The following is a 20,161-nucleotide window of genomic DNA, read 5'->3' on the forward strand; positions in this document are numbered from 1 at the left end:
GTCTGTAAGGGAGGCTGAACAGCTGTTAAAAAAGAAGAACTGAATATGCCACCTTCAATGGAAAAATGTCAGCCTTGACTACACGTCTGTTGCAATTACAGGACATGGTGTGCACCGGAAATAGAGATTTGGTTGGATCTGCCAGGAACAGAAATGTGTAATTGTGGGCCTAATATGGAAGGCCGTCTATGGGGGCACGCTTTTCTATATATGGTGGTCGGACGTGGACGGCTGATCTACGATGTCTGCCAATGAGACAACGGTGCCCTTTATCAGTGTTGCTGTCCGATGACTGGAGCTACTTCTTGATTTTGGTTCCCACTTAGCAACAAGTTTGTTCTATTATTAGCAAAAGTTGTTGCTTATCAGAGAGAAATTGCTCCTATGTCTGTACTGGAAGGGGGTTGGTTATAGGCTGTTCCGGACGCACAGTAGGTCAGGAGATCATAGTTTCCATAGAGTTGAACAAGCGAGTGAATTACTGGGGCAAAAAACCCAGTCAGGACAGCGGTATGTAGAAGAGAAATGTTTCCCAAATTTTTCCCTGGGAGGTCAAATCAAGCTGAATTATGTCAATGATCAGGCATGATGCATATTAAACTTGTCTTAATGTCTCATAAAAAAAAAAATTATTTGAGAGTGACAATGATTTGAAAGCAGCCTCCTGCAAGTGTATTAGGTCAAAATGTGCCAGCATCAGGATCATTGTCCATTACTTACTGACTAATTATAATAATAAGATGTGAAAATAATTCAACCGTGAACACAAATGGTCCCCTAAGTGGGAAAGTAGTGTAAAGCACGATGAATCACCGGATGTTATCTACTTTATTTTAATGTCCTAGCATGCTGGTGAATAATCCTATGCCTCAAATTCTTGAAATCATCCCAAAAAAAATAAAAATGAACCAGTAAGTGGAAGACCGAACAGAATGTCAATACGCTTGGACACGTGCCTTTGGAGGTTTAGAAGTCTACAATTTTACCTTCTGGACAAATGCCCAAACATTAAAGATCTATGGGTCACTCAGCTCCCCTCCCAAAGATAAGGGAAAAAATGGCAGTGTGTGTTCTGCACCTTTTCATTTTTATAAAAATAAAAAAAGGTTCAAAAAACGTCCAATACATTTTCATATCAAAAAGGCAGTTTGACCTGGACTTGTAAGGAGTGTGGAAGTGTTAACGTGGTACTGATGTGTAGTGTATCCGACATAACTTCCAAAGGAAATAGCCAGGTTAACGCGTGACACCTTGGTTCTTGTCAAGTCAGGGTAACATTTGTTTGCGGTGAGGAGACGGCAGTATCCATAACGTACATTAAAACGTTCTCAGTGTGTGTCCAAATCCATTCTAAACAAAACGGCCGCACGGGCGGGACTGGAGGGGTCTTGGCTTACCTGGTTTGGGGTCCGCGCGGCAGGCTTGTCCTGGTGGTTGGCGAGGATGAGGAAGGGGAGCGTGCAGAGCTGGGGGTGCTGCAGGGCCGAGTGGAGCTCGTTGCGGGCGGCCTCCAGGTCTTCGTCCGACGAGGCGCTGTCCAGGACGAACACCACGCCTTGAGAGCCCTGGTAGTACCGGCTCCAATACTTCTTGATGTTGTCGGCACCTGTAGCCCGGGAGACTCTGGTCAGGTAGGGCTTTTGCAATTAATTGAATTTTAATTGTTATATCGAATTTTTTGTCAAACTGGGCAGCTAACAGCTAACAGCTGGACACATATTTGTACATTATTTTTGATTTGAACATCTTGAGTATATTTTTTAAGGGGAAATTTCAAAGTTCTCTGTTACAAAGTGTTTTTTTGGTGCGAAATGCTGAATAAATGCATAATGATTTCAAAGTCAGAAATAATCGGTCTAAAAATCGTGATTTCAACATTGACCAAAACAATCGTGATTACGATTTTCTCCATAATCTACCAGCCCCACAGTCAGGGCACACGAGTTACGGAGTTACCAAAACATAATGATCAGAACCATGCCTACGGGAGACCGCAGCAGGAACAGCGACGCCGTGGGGGTGACGTGTTTCTGTGGGCTTGTTCTGCACATGTTCTCCGGGGTGGATATTATGATCGTCATTTCACTCAACTAGAAAGAACCCCCTCAACGCATGAATCACTTGTTTACCCTGTATCTACCCCCGCAAAGACTATTTTTTGGTACGTCACAAAAATTTAGAAGTCCCTTTCGCACTTTTAAAAAATCACAAGAGTTTTTTCAACACGTCGCTTGAGAACTTTCCATTTTTTTCTTGTTATCTCCGCGGCAGCAAAGGTGCTAGACTCCTGAGCACAGGCGCCGGTGTTCAATCAAGGAGAGCACAACTGTCTCACATATCCAGGCTAAAGCCGTCAGGCATTCCTCCTCGTGTGCTAGTTCTCATGGGAGAAATTTGAATTTGACACATTGCAGTCGCCCAATGTGCAGACTAAGTCCAACCATATCTGCCACATTGTCGCAATGAGCCTAAGCTTGACGGCATTGTTTGGTATTTCTGGCTGAAAGTCCTGCTCACAAGCAACTGTTCACAGAGAACAGCCAACACCAACACCTCACTTGTAACCAAAACTATGTTATTTTATGGGGATAATTAGGTGATATTGAAATGCAACGTATTGTCTCTTTTTATACTTTTGTGACATACTGGCTTCATACGCGTTATATTTTTATATTATTTATGGTGCATTAATAAGTAATTGAATAGCCACTACATGATTATTTCAATTAATACAGTTCAAATTATTATTATTATTATTTATTTTTTCCCTGATGCTTTTATCCAGAGCAACTTACATTAATTAAGTGCATTCAAACATGAAGAGACCACCCAGAAATGGCAAGAATCATGAGAGTGCATACAATTACGACTAAGAACAATGAGAAGCGCTTCTCTAATATTATTGTCAACATTATTTTCTGAAGATTGATTGAGCTCAAACATACCAAGATGAATCATCCAGACCCCAGACATTTGCATAAAACAAAGTATTTCAAAGTCAGTTTTCTGTCATCGCCCTTCTTCCTCTCCAATCTCGTCATCAGGTTTTGTTTTCAACCAAAGTTGCTCATAGCAAGGTAATTGCCAAGTGGTGACAAACTGTGAGTCCGGCGAGTCTTAAAACGTCACGCAATGCTTCCAGTGACATTCAGACATCCCCCCCACTGCATCCCCTTCCCCCCCTTCCTCCCCTTCCTCTCTCTTCCTTCCTTGCCCCATCCTTTCTTCCACCGCCCCCTCCCTCTCTCTTTCCTCACACCTCTCACTGGAGTGGAAAGTTATCAGACAAAGTGGCACTTGAGAGATTGCCTGGGAAGTTTCTCTCATCTCTGCTTGGGAGTTGGCTGGAATGTCACTCATGTCTTACTGGCAACTCCTGCCACCTATTGGCCTGAATGGAGGAGACATTCTGTCCGGCCGGATTGGAGTGGAAATCACTCGTGGACGAGAACAATACTGCCTGAACAATACTGCCTGTACCGACTGTGATGAACACTGACATACCTGGATTTGGAAAACAACAGTTATACACAACGTTGTAAAAAAAAAAACAGCGGATTGCACCCATTGGATACTATGAGCAAAATTAAGCAAGAATAGTAATGCACATTAGTAATACACAATTGGATGAGTAAATGTCCTGGATCACTGGATGATGATGGATTGTATTTACATCAGAAATACACCAAAGCTAGATTACAGTAAAGGTTGGTAGTCTACAAGTTTATAGTACAAAGTGAGCGATAACATGAAGAACCCATTAAAAGTCTGGCAAGACGTAGACAAACAATTACAGAGTAGAACAAAACTTAATTTTATCTCTAACTTGTCAATCTCTTCAAGTGATGATTGACAAATGGTGCTTTATGGTTCAATAAAATACATTTAAAAATGGCCTTAGATGGTCTATGGTTTGGAAAGGGCCTCCACCAGCCTCCACTTCCATTTGGTCTGAATTATGCTACTGTTGGGCCCAATTGTGTCTGCTGGTGGATATGAAGGGGCTCAGATTCACTCACACACACACACACACACACACACACACACACACACACACACACACACACACACACACACACACACACACACACACACACACACACACACACACACACACACACACACACACACACACACACACTTCCCTCGCCTGATTCTTTTACCTTGAAACAAAATGCAAACATCTTGCTAATCTGCACTTTTTTATTTTTTTTCTTCCTCCTCACTCTTGAAAGTTGAACTACAGTCAAAGCAAAAAAAAAAAAAAAAAAAACTGTCTGTGAAGTCTCCCTTAACCAAAAACAGCCCCCCCCCCCCCCCCCCCCCCCCAAAATGGAGAAGCTCCAACGCAGCGATAGGGAAGTGGACTGGGGCTGAGGCGGGGAAGTGAAGGAGGGTCCCAGTAATACAGCTTGCTTACTTCATTGTGGAACGCGCAGCGGAGCCTGGGAGCCCGGTGGAAAGCACTTGAGCCGTGGATACACCCGCCACCCTGCAGGCTCTGTTGTTAAGTAAACAGTTCCTGCGAGAGGCCCTGGCCCCCGATCCAGCAACCGGCCCTTCGTACTCGTTTACTACACATTTGTTGGCAAAGGAGCTGCTCTTTGAGCTTCCAGACATGCAGCATCGCTAAGTCCTCCCTGTGATCTGCGTTGTACGTTTCATTTGTGCGTTGGATGTTGTTACTTAACGCGGGATTAAGCGGACTGGAAATACCCGTCTCCCTCTTTCTCTCTCTTATATAGAGAGAAAGTATAGCAAGACGTTTAGACTCATGACCTTTGATAGACAGCTCAGTAAAGGAAGATTAGGGCATCATCCTAGATTTCTAGCCATTATAAATGAGGTGCTGTGACTAGACACACCGATGCACACACACAAACATGAACCTGATACTATTATAGAGCAATATCAGTTGAAATCAAATATTTGGTTTGTGGGTATTTAGAAAATGAATAGTTTGGCTTTTCTTGGCTGCTTTGCCAGATAAAGCAAGCACATGTACTTTTGGTAACTGGTGATTACATTTCCGATTTATGACAATCTACAGAATCAATTATTAAACGATGCAATGAAAAAAAACTATCTTCAAGATTTAACAATTCTCAAAATAATAGTCAGCTGCAGACCTAGTACGGTTCGGTTCGGAGTGGGCCTCATGGTCATTATTAAGATGGGCTGTCCTGTGTGGGGCTGGCGCCACGCACCTTTCGACCGATACAATAAAACTAAGAGTACACAGTACACAGTAATATCATTTGGTGGTACGGCCCGGGCCATGGGTCGGTTACACAGCTGTCTCTTCAAAAAGCTCTCAGAACTTTAAATCAGAACAGGCTGGATAGCATCTGCTTTGAGCCCAAATGACAATTTACAAATGATTTCAATTTTGGTTTCGGGCCTCTTCCTTTACTCAGAGGAACAGCTTCCCTGCTGGGCAACGCAAACCACATTGTGGTCCCACTTGAAAGTAATACAAACCACATTGGGCTTGCAATGAGGACAATGTAGCGGTAAGCTCCAGGGATGCGCTCACAGAGTTCCTTCTGCCTGTAGGTGGTCAAATGCTCTGTGATGTTTTCCCTTGTTGCTGTGTGTGTGTGTGTGTGTGTGTGTGTGTGTGTGTGTGTGTGTGTGTGTGTGTGTGTGTGTGTGTGTGTGTGTGTGTGTGTGTGTGTGTGTGTGTGTGTGTGTGTGTGTGTGTGTGTGTGTGTGTGTGTGTGTTTTAAGGCCAGTGAGGGATTACAAGTATCCTTATACACGGGCGAGCAGACTCACTTAAGAAAGGCAAAAAAAACTACAACAAAAAGGGGAATTCACACGAGTCCTAACCTTGCATGAAGGCCGTTGTATTTATAATACGTGACAGGTACCTCCTTCCCACAGTGTCACACACACACACGAAAACAATCACCCTCACACGTGTCAACCATTACCACTCGAACCCGCTCGATTTATCTGTGTGCAAAAGTATTATTACATTTTAAATGACATATCTAAAGTTTTTGCAAAAATAAACAAACGTGTAAGTAGAAAATGTCTGCGCAGATGCAGCGCGACAGGATCACATGTGCAGCCGCCTCCTTCAAAACAGGAAGCTCGGGCTATTCTGTGCGGCGGCTGTGGCACTATGGATCAGTGGAGATGAGTATAGCGTTCGTTATGACCAGCACTCCATCAGCTGTCACCCAGCGGCTCGGGCACACACAGCCTGTCTAGACCTGACGTCAGTGTCACCATTCTCTCTCTCTCTCACACACACACACACACACACACACACACACACACACACACACACACACACACACACACACACACACACACACACACACACACACACACACACACACACACACACACACACACACACACACACACACTTTCCCTCTCTCACACATACTTGCACATTAACAGTGTGTATATTAAGGCTGGATGCTAATTCAGTAAGTGTTTATAACTTGCATTGTATTTTGCTTTATTTGGTACCCTTTTATTGTATTATGACCGACCTGCACCAAAGCAGATATTAACATAAATATTTAAAATCCTTTAAAAACACAACTGTCATCATTGTGTGCTATTTCATGCCTGTCATACATATAACTCGCATTACAAAGTTAAATGGACTGGACTTGAAACGCAGACCATGCTACTGCATGTAGCACTTAGAAATCTGGAGACCTATCAAAACAGTTGTCTTTAAACAGAATGTCTTTATGGTTTTCACATGTGGATCTTGCATGCTATGTAGACAATTTGTATTCGACCATAGGGCTTTGAAAAGAGAAAGAGGGATATATTTAGGCGTCATTGGATAGCTCATGTCAGTAACAATAGCGCATTCTCCTGCCGGGCATGCCTTGCTGTTCGGCAGCGGTCGACCGATTAAACAAGATCAGATCAACTAAACGATTAAGACCCCACTTCATTTGGCAAACGAGAGGAGGGAAGGATAAGTGACTGATATTTACTCGTTTTATCACCCTGGACAGTGCATTCTGTGCACATTCTATGGACATTAACCAACCAATCTATGGATTTAAATGTGAGCAAATGTAGGCGATATGTGTTTGGGGCACAAAATTGCATTTGGTTCCCAGCACAAAAGCGGCTAAAGCAGCTTCAGGTGATCTTCCCCCCCAAATTTTTGTTTCCTAAATACTTCATTTTTTAATCAACTTTCCTGATTGATCCGACGACTCAAATTGCTGAACAATTGTGCAAGGTCATAGCCTCCACCCGAGGCAACACATTAATTGCCATCCTGAGATTTTTCGGCGCACCTGCAAACAAAAGGTGAAAGTGACTTCATGCAACGATTCCCTCCGTCAGAGTTTGTATAGGACGGATAACAAAACAAATACAAAATTTCTGTTTTGCACCCCAACAAAAGCTGAGGAATGTGGTTTGCTTGGTCCTACGACCACTAAGCCACTGAACATGAGTCAAATAAGAGGTAGCAGGTACCCCAAAATAAATGGCATCTACTGCTCTGGGATGATTCCTCCACGGTCAACAAGGCCAGTTGGCTCCCAGGACAACCTGGTGCCCCGCACCCCAGGGAGGAAGGAGAATGCACGGCCAGAATTAGCCCACGACAACAAGGGGTTCGTGGCTGGCCGGAGTGCAACGAGCCGACCACGGCATTTCACGAGCTCACACCCTGCTGCATTTCAGGGCACCCGGAGGTGACGTGACCTCCCTCCCACCCTCAGCAGCCACGCTTTGCAACCCACCCACCCCCCCCCACACCAAGAGGCACGAGTGGCTGTGTCTCCTATGTTTCTCCTCTGATATAGCAAGCTCCTTCTGTCGGCTCGTGTTGACATGTCTGCCATGTACTGTTTTGGCTTTAAAAAAAAGACAACAAAAGTCTAAATTAATTCTTTAATCTGCCGACAAGAGGCACTGTGGCCTTACACGAAGCGAGGGCTGTTTCAATAAAAGGACTTTAAACGTTCCCCAGTTTCTAGAGATTATAGTTTTTGCTTGGCTGCTTTTAATAACGAGCCAACAGAATTTCCCGATAATTCTCCCCGATAGGAAACAACAACAGTGTACCTCATCTGGGCTGTGTCTGTTGTCAGTTGTTCCGAGTTACGTTACCGCCTTGGAACACACGATCCGGAGGGTCGGTACCGTGTGACCTTTGTAGTTGGAAAAACCGGGGCGGATGGAAGGAAGGACGGGGTTAGCGTTTCGGGGCCCCCAGGCTGCTCATCGTGCGTCTCCTCCCTTCGACTTAGTCAGGGTTGAAGGCAGACGACAGGCCACGGAGGCATCGTGGGTTTTAAGCAGTGATGTCACGTGCGTCCCCCGACCGCATCGTTTTCTGCGCCGTGGCGCGTGAAACAAGGCCGCGTGCGTCGGCGTTCCTCTCCCAAGCCGCCGGGGAGACCGCGTAGGACCGCGTAGGACTCGCTCGGCCAAGCTGAGCGAGTCGTCCCTTCTTACGAGTTCAAAAGGAGAGGGGTTCTGCGTTGGGATAAAACTAAAACCGAAACGGAAGGTGAACCAGAAAGAGAAACGCTGCTGGTCAACAAAACGTATCTCGCGTTGATCCCCAGGAAAGTGAATCGCAAGAAGGTGTAACAGGGGTGTTGCTCGACCTGCTGAACCTTAAGTCCGTGCTTCGAATAGCAGGTTTCCCCTTAGATCGTACCTGATCTGTAATAGGTACGATTTTAAACAAAGAGATGGTCGTTGTTGGTCAATCACACACACTTGACAAAATTGGATCAAATTGTGACCTATTCGCATTCCCTTTGGCTCCTCTGCGTATTAAGGAGAAGATAAGGTGTGTGGGGGGGCTGGAAAGTGGGGCAAACACAATAGCTTTACACACTTCCGTGCAGGAATTGACGGTGTGCTCCAGGGGACCCCTGCAGGGTTCTCTCCGATCACAGTGTTACCAGAGGGGCTTTGACCTAGTCCAGAAAGGTCTAGTGTGAAGTTGAACCCCATCCTCAAAGTGCTCTGTCCAAATTTGGTAGCGTGCCACTCTGGTGGTCTCCCTAGTGTGTTTTCCTTCTTTCTTTGCATGTGTGTGTGTGTGTGTGTGTGCATGTGTGTTTTGAATCTCGTAGGCTGGTTAGGTTGGAGCTGGCTTCAAAACATGCCGCACACCTGTCATGTGCCTTGTGTGTGCAAAACAACATAAATTATTTTTTACTCCTAACAAAATCATAAATTGTGGCCTGGGGATGAGTGCCCCCCCCCCCCCCCCCCCCCCCCCGCATTGCCTCTTAAAACAGCTGCGGGAGACCACCCCCTCACGCTATCCCCAACATCCCCCCCCCCACCCTCTTCCCCTCTGCATCTCTTCCTCAACATCCCCAATCAGTGTGTGTACTGAACATCAAACGGCTTCCCACGCGGGTAGCTGGACTTCCAAGAACGCTTCCTGTTTCTCAAGCAGCACCGCTGGGGTCGCTGGGCTGCCAGAAGATCTGTCTTCCGTCCAACGTCATTCTGTGACGACAGCGCGCGTAAACAAACCTGCGTGTGTACCTTTTGGCCAGGAGTGAGGCAACGGCTGCGGGCGGGGGGGCTGACGCGGAGACATGCGTGTAACATGTCCGTGTTTACAGAGCGATTTGGATCTCGCTTAAATATTTGAACAAAAATGTGGGTTTTTCTCAGCGATGTTTTGACATTACGCACACGTTTGTTTTCCACTTTACATGGGGCGATACGTAGTCAACGCTGACCCTGATGGATTCAAGCGTTGCAGAAATATCACACATAGACACGGTGGTCGCTCTTACAATACCCAGTTGAACCAATCGACCTCTCAGGGAAAATAGTTAGCTGTGTATATAGGAGGGACGGATGACATTCAGATATGCAGCTTCATGGGTTCGATTCTCACCTCCGAGTTCCTTCACATTCAAGATGGCGTTTGGGAATGGCACTGCTTTGATGCTGAAACCTGGGAAGAGATAAGAACACCTTCTTAAAGATCACACAAAATACACTCCATAGTTAAGGGGAACATTGTACCGTTTTAAGTGGCCAGATAACAAATGATCAACCCAAGAAATGAGCTGGATCGGTTTTCTGAACATACTTTCCCAAGGACAATATAGAGGCGCCAGCTTCACTTTCTGCTCTTTGGATCTCTGGATATTAAGGCCAAATGTTTAAAACCAGCTGCTTTGAAAATCAAATATCTTAGCACATATCTGTGGAGGGGAAAAGTGTAAAAAAAATTGCCTGGTCCAACTTTGTCAGGCTTGGTTTCAATAAGCATGTTATTCCACGGGGTTAGATATCTCTTGTGTCTTAAGTGCTACTATGCGTTGTGTGGTTTGTTCTCGTGATTGAACGGGACGGGACGGGAGGAAATAGCAGAAAGAACAACTATTTAATTACGTTGACATGTCCTAGGCTGGGACTGCGTCGCCTGCCAACATTCACACACAGGAGGAGGCAGAGGGAGGACTTATCGATGAAGACAGCCCGAATCGCCTCGCGAGCCACTGAACCTCCTGCTCTGGTTTCTCGGGGCTTCGCTTCAAAGTGTAAATTCATAAAAGGCCCCAGCAGGAGCGGACTGACGGAACCCCCCCCCCCCCCGGAGAGGGTAGTGATGGGGATCTCCTGGCCTACTTAATCCATTCAAATATTAGACTCAAGTGGGGGCCCTAAACAGGTGCCCGGCCCCCCTACCCCTTCACATCCCACACCGCAGCCCCAGGTCTTCTGCCCCTACCCGGCCCCACGTTGACATAACCACTGAGAGCTTCAGCATGTTATAGGGCCCCAGTTAATAAACAAGGGAGTGGGGGTCCTAGGGGGGGGTAATGTAGGCAAGTGTAGTCTGGCTGCCGGGTGGCATATTGTATGTAGAAATCAGGAACGTAAGGGTTCACCTTCATGGGGAATAAAGGCTGAACGGTGAACCTTTAGCCGCCAGGAGCTGTCTAGCTCCTGGCGGCTATGTCCCGGACCTCTAGGGAGGTCCGGGACATGCATCATTCTCTGACATTTAAAAAAAGAGGCAAAGAAGGGGGTAAATGCTGAGAACAGTAGCTTAACAGTGAGGCCTGAACACAGTTACTGATCACCAGTTCAATGATAAATACTGAATCATCACACGGCTGTTGTAGCCCAATGCTGCAGAGACAAACAGGTTGGCAGTTAGTTGCACGGTGTCAGGGCGCTCTAGCCATGGTGTCCTCACCTGTCGTGGGTACGATGCCCTCGCTGCCCTCGCTACAGAGGCGCGAGAGCAGGCTCGTCTTCCCCGCTCCCGTCAGCCCAATGCAGACCACATCGTACTCTGGTCGCGGTGGCGGGGGTCCTTTACAGCACAGTGCCCGGAAACACTGAAACCAAAGCAGGGGTTTGCGTTATGCACTGCAGGTCAATGGTAAATGTAGTGCATCTATAAAAGGCGCTTTTTTTTCAAACCTGCAGCAACTTGAAATTAAAAGGTTTTTTTCCCAATCATTGCCCCGACATTCACACATTCATACGCACGTTCACACAAACACTGGCAGGGTGGTCACCCATGCAATACCGCATCCAGCTCGTCGGGAGCAGGGTTAGGTGTTTTGCTCAGGGAGTCGGGATCAGCGACGACCTGTTCTACCTACTGAGTCACCGCCGCCCTAAAAACATGCACCCATGTGGCACATGTTTGGTTCGATACGCATTCGATGCACATTTGACCACCAAGAGTTAAATACATCCATGCATTCCCAAACCTTTCAGAAGCAAGTCCAAGATTTCGTGGCAGGACTTTGAAAGTGAAGGGGCTAGAATGCCCGTTCCTCAGACTGTGTGTGATTGGGTTGCGCGCGTGTTCGCCCTTGCGTGTTCTTGTTTGTGCGTCGGTGCATCAGAGGAGTTGGTGGGGGACATGCATGTGTCTCACTGTGTGTGGCGTGCTTGTGTCTGTGACATTTGAATGTGTGTGGACGCCGTCTGATTGGGCCCCGATGGCGGCCACAGGCAGGCCTGTCACTTCATGAATCACGGCCTGGGACTGGGCGCCCCTGCTGGGAGACATTAAGGGGCAAATGCGGTGTGAACCGTGAATGAGATCTTTAAAGCTTGTGTGGAGAGATCAGTATCCGAGAACTAAAAAGAGATCTCTTTTATTAGCTGGATGGGAAGCGGCCTGGACAAGACAGAGGAGGGCTCTCCTCCATATAGATATAGATATATAGATGTATATTTATTTTTTTATCTGATATGTAAACAGTATTTGGGCATGCTAATGGAATAATCTACAAGGCAAATTAATTTCCTTTCATTTTATATTATTATCATCTGTCTACCGTAGATAACAAAAACCCAGGACTTTGATGCATAGCTAAAGCTCAAACTTGTGAATCATTTGCAGATGGGTAAAATAAGTGCGTGCTCCCACATCCTTATTCAGGGTGCATCTCAAGATCCTTCCTGTTGAATCTTCTGCCTCGACTTGAATGAACGCGGTCTTGTCAACCAAAGGGGCTTTCTTCCCATCCACCAACGAGGTCGCGGAGCTGGCCAGGGTTAGGAAGGGGTCGTGGGTAGCGCACATTATTCTCCCCTCGATTATCCTTCGTTGCCCCCCCCCCCCCCCACTACCAGGGTCACTTTTCAGAGTCATGCCAAAAGCAGGGCTTCCGTTTGATGGAGATGCGGGGGCAATCTGCTTCAGCAAAACCAGACGACAGCCGAGGCAATCCGACCCCCCAACTGCTGGGTGAACCCGTCGGTCTGTGCAAACAGGAAACATTTTCGTTCCGCGGGAGAAAAAAATAAACGAAAAGACAACATAAAAAGTGGCATGATCAAAAACACACGCATGTCATGGAGGGAAACACATGTAAAGGCTGGGTTTTATGTTCTTGATGAGGTCACTTGCTGTCCTGTGGAGTCTGAACCACCCCCCCCCCCCAGCACCCTTAACTAACACAAATTTGTCTACCTGGGTGAAATATGGCTTCCCCGCCCCCCCCCCCAGCTCTCAATAAGGGCGAGGGTCAAGACTCACTGACCAATTAATCCCCCGGAGAGAAGGAGAGGTCGGGGTGGAGGAGGATGAAAGGATGGCTTGCATTTTTCCTCCCCGATTTTCATCTTGAATCCTAATCAACTCTGGCAGCGCAGGGGGGGATCCTCCAACATGGGAACCTGCCGGCCCACCTGAGCCTCCGCGCGCTCCCCTCCAGAGCTGCCAGGGAAACGGCACGTTTGGCTCTGTGAAGGTTTAGAGCCGGGTCAAAACCCTCCGCAAACTTCATGGACACACACACAAATTTACAGTCGCTGGAGCCATGGCCAGGGCTGACCCGGGGCCCCAGAGGCACTGTGAGGGCCCCTGGGAGAAACCGAGAGACCGAGAGAAAACGAAGATCCCACCTCTGGCCCTCTCTGACAGGACAAGATTGACGAGGAGAGCTTGGTCAAAGACTCGGGGGAGAAAAATACATGTGTCCAATGGCTTCTCCTTACATCAGGCTCCGCCCATCTCATGTCAGCCACATTCCCAGGAACACCAGTGTCACTGTGCTGTCTCAATGCGATAGAGTGCTCAAATGAGACTTTCCAGCGTACACACACGCACACGCACACACACACGCACACACGCACACACCTCACCCCCCCCCCTCCCCGGAACAGCTCCCAGTTCGTAAATCAAGAACAGATCGTCTTGTATCTATACAGAGTAGACCCTGGAATGGATGATGAACTCAGTACAAAAAGTGCTCTGCTCCAACCCTATTCCAGTTACTTGGAAGTTGAGAGCGGGGAAAAGAAGAAAGGCCACATTGCAGGTGTTGTGCAGATCAGAGTCGAACTTTAAAGCAAAAACAAACCCCACATTGGGACCCCAGTGCCAAATCACATTTCATAAGGATCTACTGATTCAGCTGCCTAATTGATTGGCTGCCTTTTAAGGAATTGGACACATTTTTAAATTGTGCTACCCTGCAAGATCTGCTGAGACATTACCTCATTGTGGTTGCTAAAAGCTGATTAGCTGTGTTTTATGGAAATGAAGAACTAAATATTGGACTCCCGGGAATTCAATTCTGGATTAATCGAATTTATCAGGACATAAAAAAGACTACATTTGATCTTAAGGCTGCTCAAACTGTTCAATATCTTTTGAGTTAGGGCCATTTCTACTGACTCCTTACACACGTTTAATTGGAAACAAACGCAGACAGGGAGAAACGTCAGAAAATATCATAATTCGCGTTAATCTTGAACCCGCTTCTCCACCTCCCATCTTGTGCCTTGCCAAGAGGTCTCCTGGCAGAGAGTTCTGCGTCTGGCAACGACACAGAAGGATTAATAGAGCCGCTACCTCATCGTCATTCAGCCCTAGGAATATCTATTAGCTCTGCCACGGCCGTTTGCACGAATGCATCATACTCCGTAAACAGCGGCAGGCCTCGCTGACGTCACTCTGAAGCACCACATGAAGTTGGGGACGAGAAGACCATTAACAAGAGTCACAGCCGTCTACTTTAACTTTTTTATTGTTATCCCTCAAGAGAAAAATAGTTACTGTTTAAGGCATGGCTTATGGAAATTGAAATGTGTTATTGTTTCTTTATAGCTATGAATGTAATACAATGTAGTGCATCAATCAAATGAGGATATCAACATCTAAACTGTAATTCGTGCATTTTTTACATTCCTCAAACATTGTTAATTTCGTGTCCAGTGAAAGCACACACAGAGCTCAAGTCAACAATATGTTTATGTGTTTGACATTGACAAGTCAATGAAGACACACTAAAACCAACAGCCGTTGAGACTGCATCGACCAATGGGATGCCATCGATCCGTCCGGCCAATGAGAGCCTCAACCAATGGGGTCGGGCCCGTTCCCTTGATGTGACTGTAAATAAAAGAGTGCTCTCGTTTTAGAATGCCATTCATGTATTTTTAGAGGTAAGAAATGTGTTTTTCGAAAGGAGGGAGCCACCGGCGGCAGTGGCAGACAAGTTCAGGTTTCACTCCTCTCGTACGTCCGCTGTCCACCGCACAGCCAGGAAGAAAATAACCCTGAGGGGGAGGGGGGGAGGGGGGGGAGGGGGGGGGGGGGGGGGGAAGGTCTCCCAGCACGGCAGGTCTCCCAGTTGCTATGGAGCGAAGGCCGGGTTTCCCCACTGCTTTGGCTGGCCTTCAGTGGAACTATTGCGAGACAGTGAGTCACGGTAGGGCAGTCGCACGACAGTCGTCAACAAGGGGGTTTATATTAAGAGATCTGGATCCGGTGAACGAAATCCATCACAAAACCAACAACGACCCCTAACGTTCGTGAGCTCGGCTTTGGTATTATCCGAAAAATATATGTAAAAAAGGGTAATAAGGTGATGAGCGATGCAATCCTCTGCAGTGCGCAGTTGGAACCAATCAGTATAGTGGTTCACTCAGTCAACAACACTGGACTCTGTTCATATACATTGTAGAAGTCATAAACCCTGCTTCGACTTCATCCTTCACAATTACTCCCTGTATTCGCTGTCATAACACCCAGAGAAAGACACAAAACACACAGGCCAACACAAACAGACAGTGAGACACACACACACACACACACAGACAGTGAAACACACACACACACACACACACACACACACCAGGTCATGTCCTTGCCCAGTGCGCCTGGAGCGGGGCTCACTTCCCCTCTTGCAAGCTAGGTTACACCTCAACCGATACGCTTTAACCCCACCGCTGGCTCGGCAGGGCCGCTAACGAGAGGACTAATGGACATCTAAATGCTGTATCATAGTACCGCCGGCAGGGCAGCACGCCGACAGACCAGACCGCCACTTCCTGCCGAGCTGCCAAATTACATCAGTCTGGAATTCCAAGCAGCGCTGGGAGAAAAAAAAATGACGATCAACAAATAAAAAGAATTGCGTGTGGCGGTGGACGCACAAAAGGGGACGAAATAGACAGAGAGGGTAAGACGTGGAATTCAGACAGACGGGAAAGAACAGACGGGAAAGAACAGACGGGAAAGAACAGACGGGAAAGAACAGACGGGAAAGAACAGACGGGAAAGGACAGACAGACAGACAGACAGACAGACAGACAGACAGACAGACAGACAGACAGACAGACAGACAGACAGACAGACAGACAGACAGACAGACAGACAGACAGACAGACAGACAGACAGACAGACAGACAGACAGACAGACAGACAGACAGACAGACAGACAGACAGACAGACAGACAGACAGACAGACAGACAGACAGACAGACAGACAGACAGACAGACAGACAGACAGACAGACAGACAGACAGACAGACAGACAGACAGACAGACAGACAGACAGACAGACAGACAGACAGACAGACAGACAGACAGACAGACAGACAGACAGACAGACAGACAGACAGACAGACAGACAGACAGACAGACAGACAGACAGACAGACAGACAGACAGACAGACAGACAGACAGACAGACAGACAGACAGACAGACAGACAGACAGACAGACAGACAGACAGACAGACAGACAGACAGACAGACAGACAGACAGACAGACAGACAGACAGACAGACAGACAGACAGACAGACAGACAGACAGACAGACAGACAGACAGACAGACAGACAGACAGACAGACAGACAGACAGACAGACAGACAGACAGACAGACAGACAGACAGACAGACAGACAGACAGACAGACAGACAGACAGACAGACAGACAGACAGACAGACAGACAGACAGACAGACAGACAGACAGACAGACAGACAGACAGACAGACAGACAGACAGACAGACAGACAGACAGACAGACAGACAGACAGACAGACAGACAGACAGACAGACAGACAGACAGACAGACAGACAGACAGACAGACAGACAGACAGACAGACAGACAGACAGACAGACAGACAGACAGACAGACAGACAGACAGACAGACAGACAGACAGACAGACAGACAGACAGACAGACAGACAGACAGACAGACAGACAGACAGACAGACAGACAGACAGACAGACAGACAGACAGACAGACAGACAGACAGACAGACAGACAGACAGACAGACAGACAGACAGACAGACAGACAGACAGACAGACAGACAGACAGACAGACAGACAGACAGACAGACAGACAGACAGACAGACAGACAGACAGACAGACAGACAGACAGACAGACAGACAGACAGACAGACAGACAGACAGACAGACAGACAGACAGACAGACAGACTTTTTTTTTTTCGACGTGGCGTCGGTACAACACTTGTGTGCAGGGCTCACTCGCGACCTTTGGAGATGACAGTCCTTTATATGGGCGTCCCGACAGAGGAACGGCGCTAACAGATATCTGTGTAATACACACCGGTCACAGTCATAACACAGGCCTGCAAAGGGGAGGAGGGGGCTCGCAGGGTGTGTGTAAGTGTAAGTGTCTGCATGTGTGTGTGTTGGGATGGTGGGTGGCAGTGTTTGGGGGGGGGGGGGGTTGATACAGGAGGGCAGGCAGTCCGGCTGGGGACAGGAGGAAGGTTTTGAGGCGGGGTCAGTGAAGGGGTGGGGGGTGAAGGAGGGCACATTCATTCATCCTCATTCATCTCCCCCCGCCCCCACACCCCTTCAGTTGTTGTTTGTATTTAGCTATTTGAAGCTTGTGTGTGTGTGTGTGTGTGTGTGTGTGTGTGTGTGTGTGTGTGTGTGTGTGTGTGTGTGTGTGTGTGTGTGTGTGTGTGTGTGTGTGTGTGTGTGTGTGTGTGTGTGCACGCATCATTTGGCACACAGTGCGCTCCATTACAGTGAGAACAGGAGGGGAGTGTGTGTGTACGTTTGCGTGTGCGTGCATGTGAGATTCTCGTTAAGGATTGACAGAAACATGCAGGGCTGAACCGGGAGCTCTCCTCATGCCTCATGGCCACTGCTGCATCCCGAGAACAGAATGGAGAACAGTCCCCAAACCAAACCACCACAAACACACATTCTTCCTTGAATTTAGAAACCACTTTTCCCCGGGGATAATCCATCAGCAGTTTTACCCCACTAAAATGTGACGATGTAGAGTCATGATGATGACAGAGTTATTTTAACATAACTATTTGACATGCAATAATTAGAGACATTCGCACTGCCTCAATGTGTCCAACGGAAGAACATGGATTTGCTTTTCTTAAATTTATGGCAAACTCCTTTTTGTAAGAAGCAGATCTTTGGATTGGCAACATTTCTGATAATAATATGCAATTATTATACCTCAACATCTTTCATTGATGGAAGAAGAATCAATACGTTTGGAGTAACAAAGACAATGCAAACCAGAATTACTGTGACTTCACGCCAGAGTTACTGAAATTAAAGGAAAAAAAAGAAACAGTGGATGTGCAAACAACAAATATTATTTGAAATCCAATAGAACGGATGGATAGTGGACGTCACCTCCATACACTACATAAAAAAAGGTTTCCCAACACTGAATGTGGTATAAAGACAATGTGGAGCGCAGCTTGCTGTATAACAGGAGCTTATTGGATAGCGAAGTTATGTGGCAGACATAAAGCCATAACAAGATGACCCTGTCTGCGCCAGTTATGGCACGCCGTCTGGTGAAATAGACCGTGTCTTACTTAAGTCAACAAAACAACCCACACTCCATTGTGTCTGTCTGCGTTCATGATGGGGGTTGTAGTGTTTAAGGCACGTTTTACTTTTTGAAATTCGTAGACATTTTTTGGGACGGTGTATCACCAATTAAATGAAGACATTGGGAGGATTTTAATAACACGTGACGAGCAGATGAGGGTTTCTTGTGAGATGAGGAGGAATTATTGTGCTTAATTTGAAACCGCAATTTCATTGAGTCGCGTATTATACTTAAGCTGGGTTCTGCCAAAATTAAGAAGGAAAATATGAATGAATGTGAGTGAATACTATGAACTTGTTTCAAAAACAGGCTCTCTCTGTTTGATATGGTCTCACACACGTGCACACACACACACAGACACACACACACACACACACACACACACACACACACACACACACACACACACACACACACACGCACGCCTTTTGAAAACAACATTAGAAACACTCCCACATACAACCGTGAAAAAAAAAGAAAAACAGAATTAACAATGAATGATTTAGTGATTATAAGGGTATAACCTCGGTTTGCTAAAAGAAGAAAAAAAACACTGTAAAGAAATGTGTAGGCAAAAGGTGCTTGGGCGTCCACATGTGTGAGCGTCTGTGAGTCACTGATGACTGTACAGAGATAATCTGCTAGTAGACTGGAACTACGGTCGGGACCAATTCTCCCATCCTGCGGGGGGCGCTTGTCCGGAGGCTGTGGAAGCCCAGATCCACCATGGATCAAACCCTTCAGAAGATCACCACCACTATCCTCACCACCACCACTATCACCACCTCCCCCACCACCACCTCCACCACCACCTCCACCACCACCTCCAACACCACCTCCAACACCACCTCCAACACTAGCCCCACCATCTCCAACACCACCACCACTATCCCCACCACAGTGAGAGATTGGGACTCTCACTAACCCCCTCCTCTTCCTCCCTCTCGTAGAGTTGGGGGGAGGGGAGGGGGGGGGGGGAGTAGGCACCTCCATCGCGGGCCATCCTCCTCCTTGGCCTAACATGGAGGCTGGTGACCCAGCGAGGCACAAGCAGAGCACATCAAAGGCGGCGGGACAGCCTTGGGAAAACATTTGGGCTGAGAATTGACGGGATACCTTTCAGGAAGCGTTTCCCACCGGGCTCGTTGCGCCGGGACCTGGGGATCAGGTTGCAGACCACGAAACGCCGACATGAAAGAGGAGGCGACGCTAATCCACATACATGGGGCTCCACCGCTGCCAACAACATACCCTCAACTCCCCCCCCCTTCCCCCCTTGCACCGCCCCCCCCCCCAGCCGAGGGGAGAAATAGATTCAGACTCATTGTTGGCACGTTTGTCACTCAGCTACATCCCAGAGGATTAGCAGGAAACCTTGACATAGTCCATTGTTGGGGGGGGGGGGGGGCCTGGGGGGGTAAAGGGGAGTCTTTACAGGTTCTGCCACCCTGGGTGTTAAGGGGTTCCCCCTCTCTTCTTTCGCTTGGGATACATTTAGAGTGAAGAGAGTCCCAGCGATCAGAAACGCATGCCACGAGCACCCTTCCCGCGCCATGATAAAAACACCTC

General features: G+C 47.4%; 1 protein-coding gene across 2 annotated transcripts in view; it reads right to left on the reverse strand.

Annotated features, from left to right (window-relative positions):
• Positions 1-924: 924 nt before the first annotated feature.
• The window catches only part of arl15a (ADP-ribosylation factor-like 15a), a 45,638-nt gene continuing 26,401 nt past the window's right edge, over positions 925-20,161 (reverse strand). The window contains exons 2-4 of one of the 2 annotated variants that reach the window (XM_060064022.1): positions 11,186-11,330; positions 9,872-9,931; positions 925-1,606 (exon numbers count right to left, since the gene is read on the reverse strand). In XM_060064022.1, the coding sequence (XP_059920005.1) occupies positions 1,329-1,606; positions 9,872-9,931; positions 11,186-11,330 (483 nt within the window). In that variant the 3' untranslated portion in view covers positions 925-1,328. The remainder of the gene's footprint in view (positions 1,607-9,871; positions 9,932-11,185; positions 11,331-20,161) is intronic. The other variant, XM_060064023.1, reaches the window with a different exon arrangement.

This window comes from Gadus macrocephalus, chromosome 11 (assembly GCF_031168955.1).
Source record: "Gadus macrocephalus chromosome 11, ASM3116895v1".
Taxonomy (NCBI): domain Eukaryota; kingdom Metazoa; phylum Chordata; class Actinopteri; order Gadiformes; family Gadidae; genus Gadus; species Gadus macrocephalus.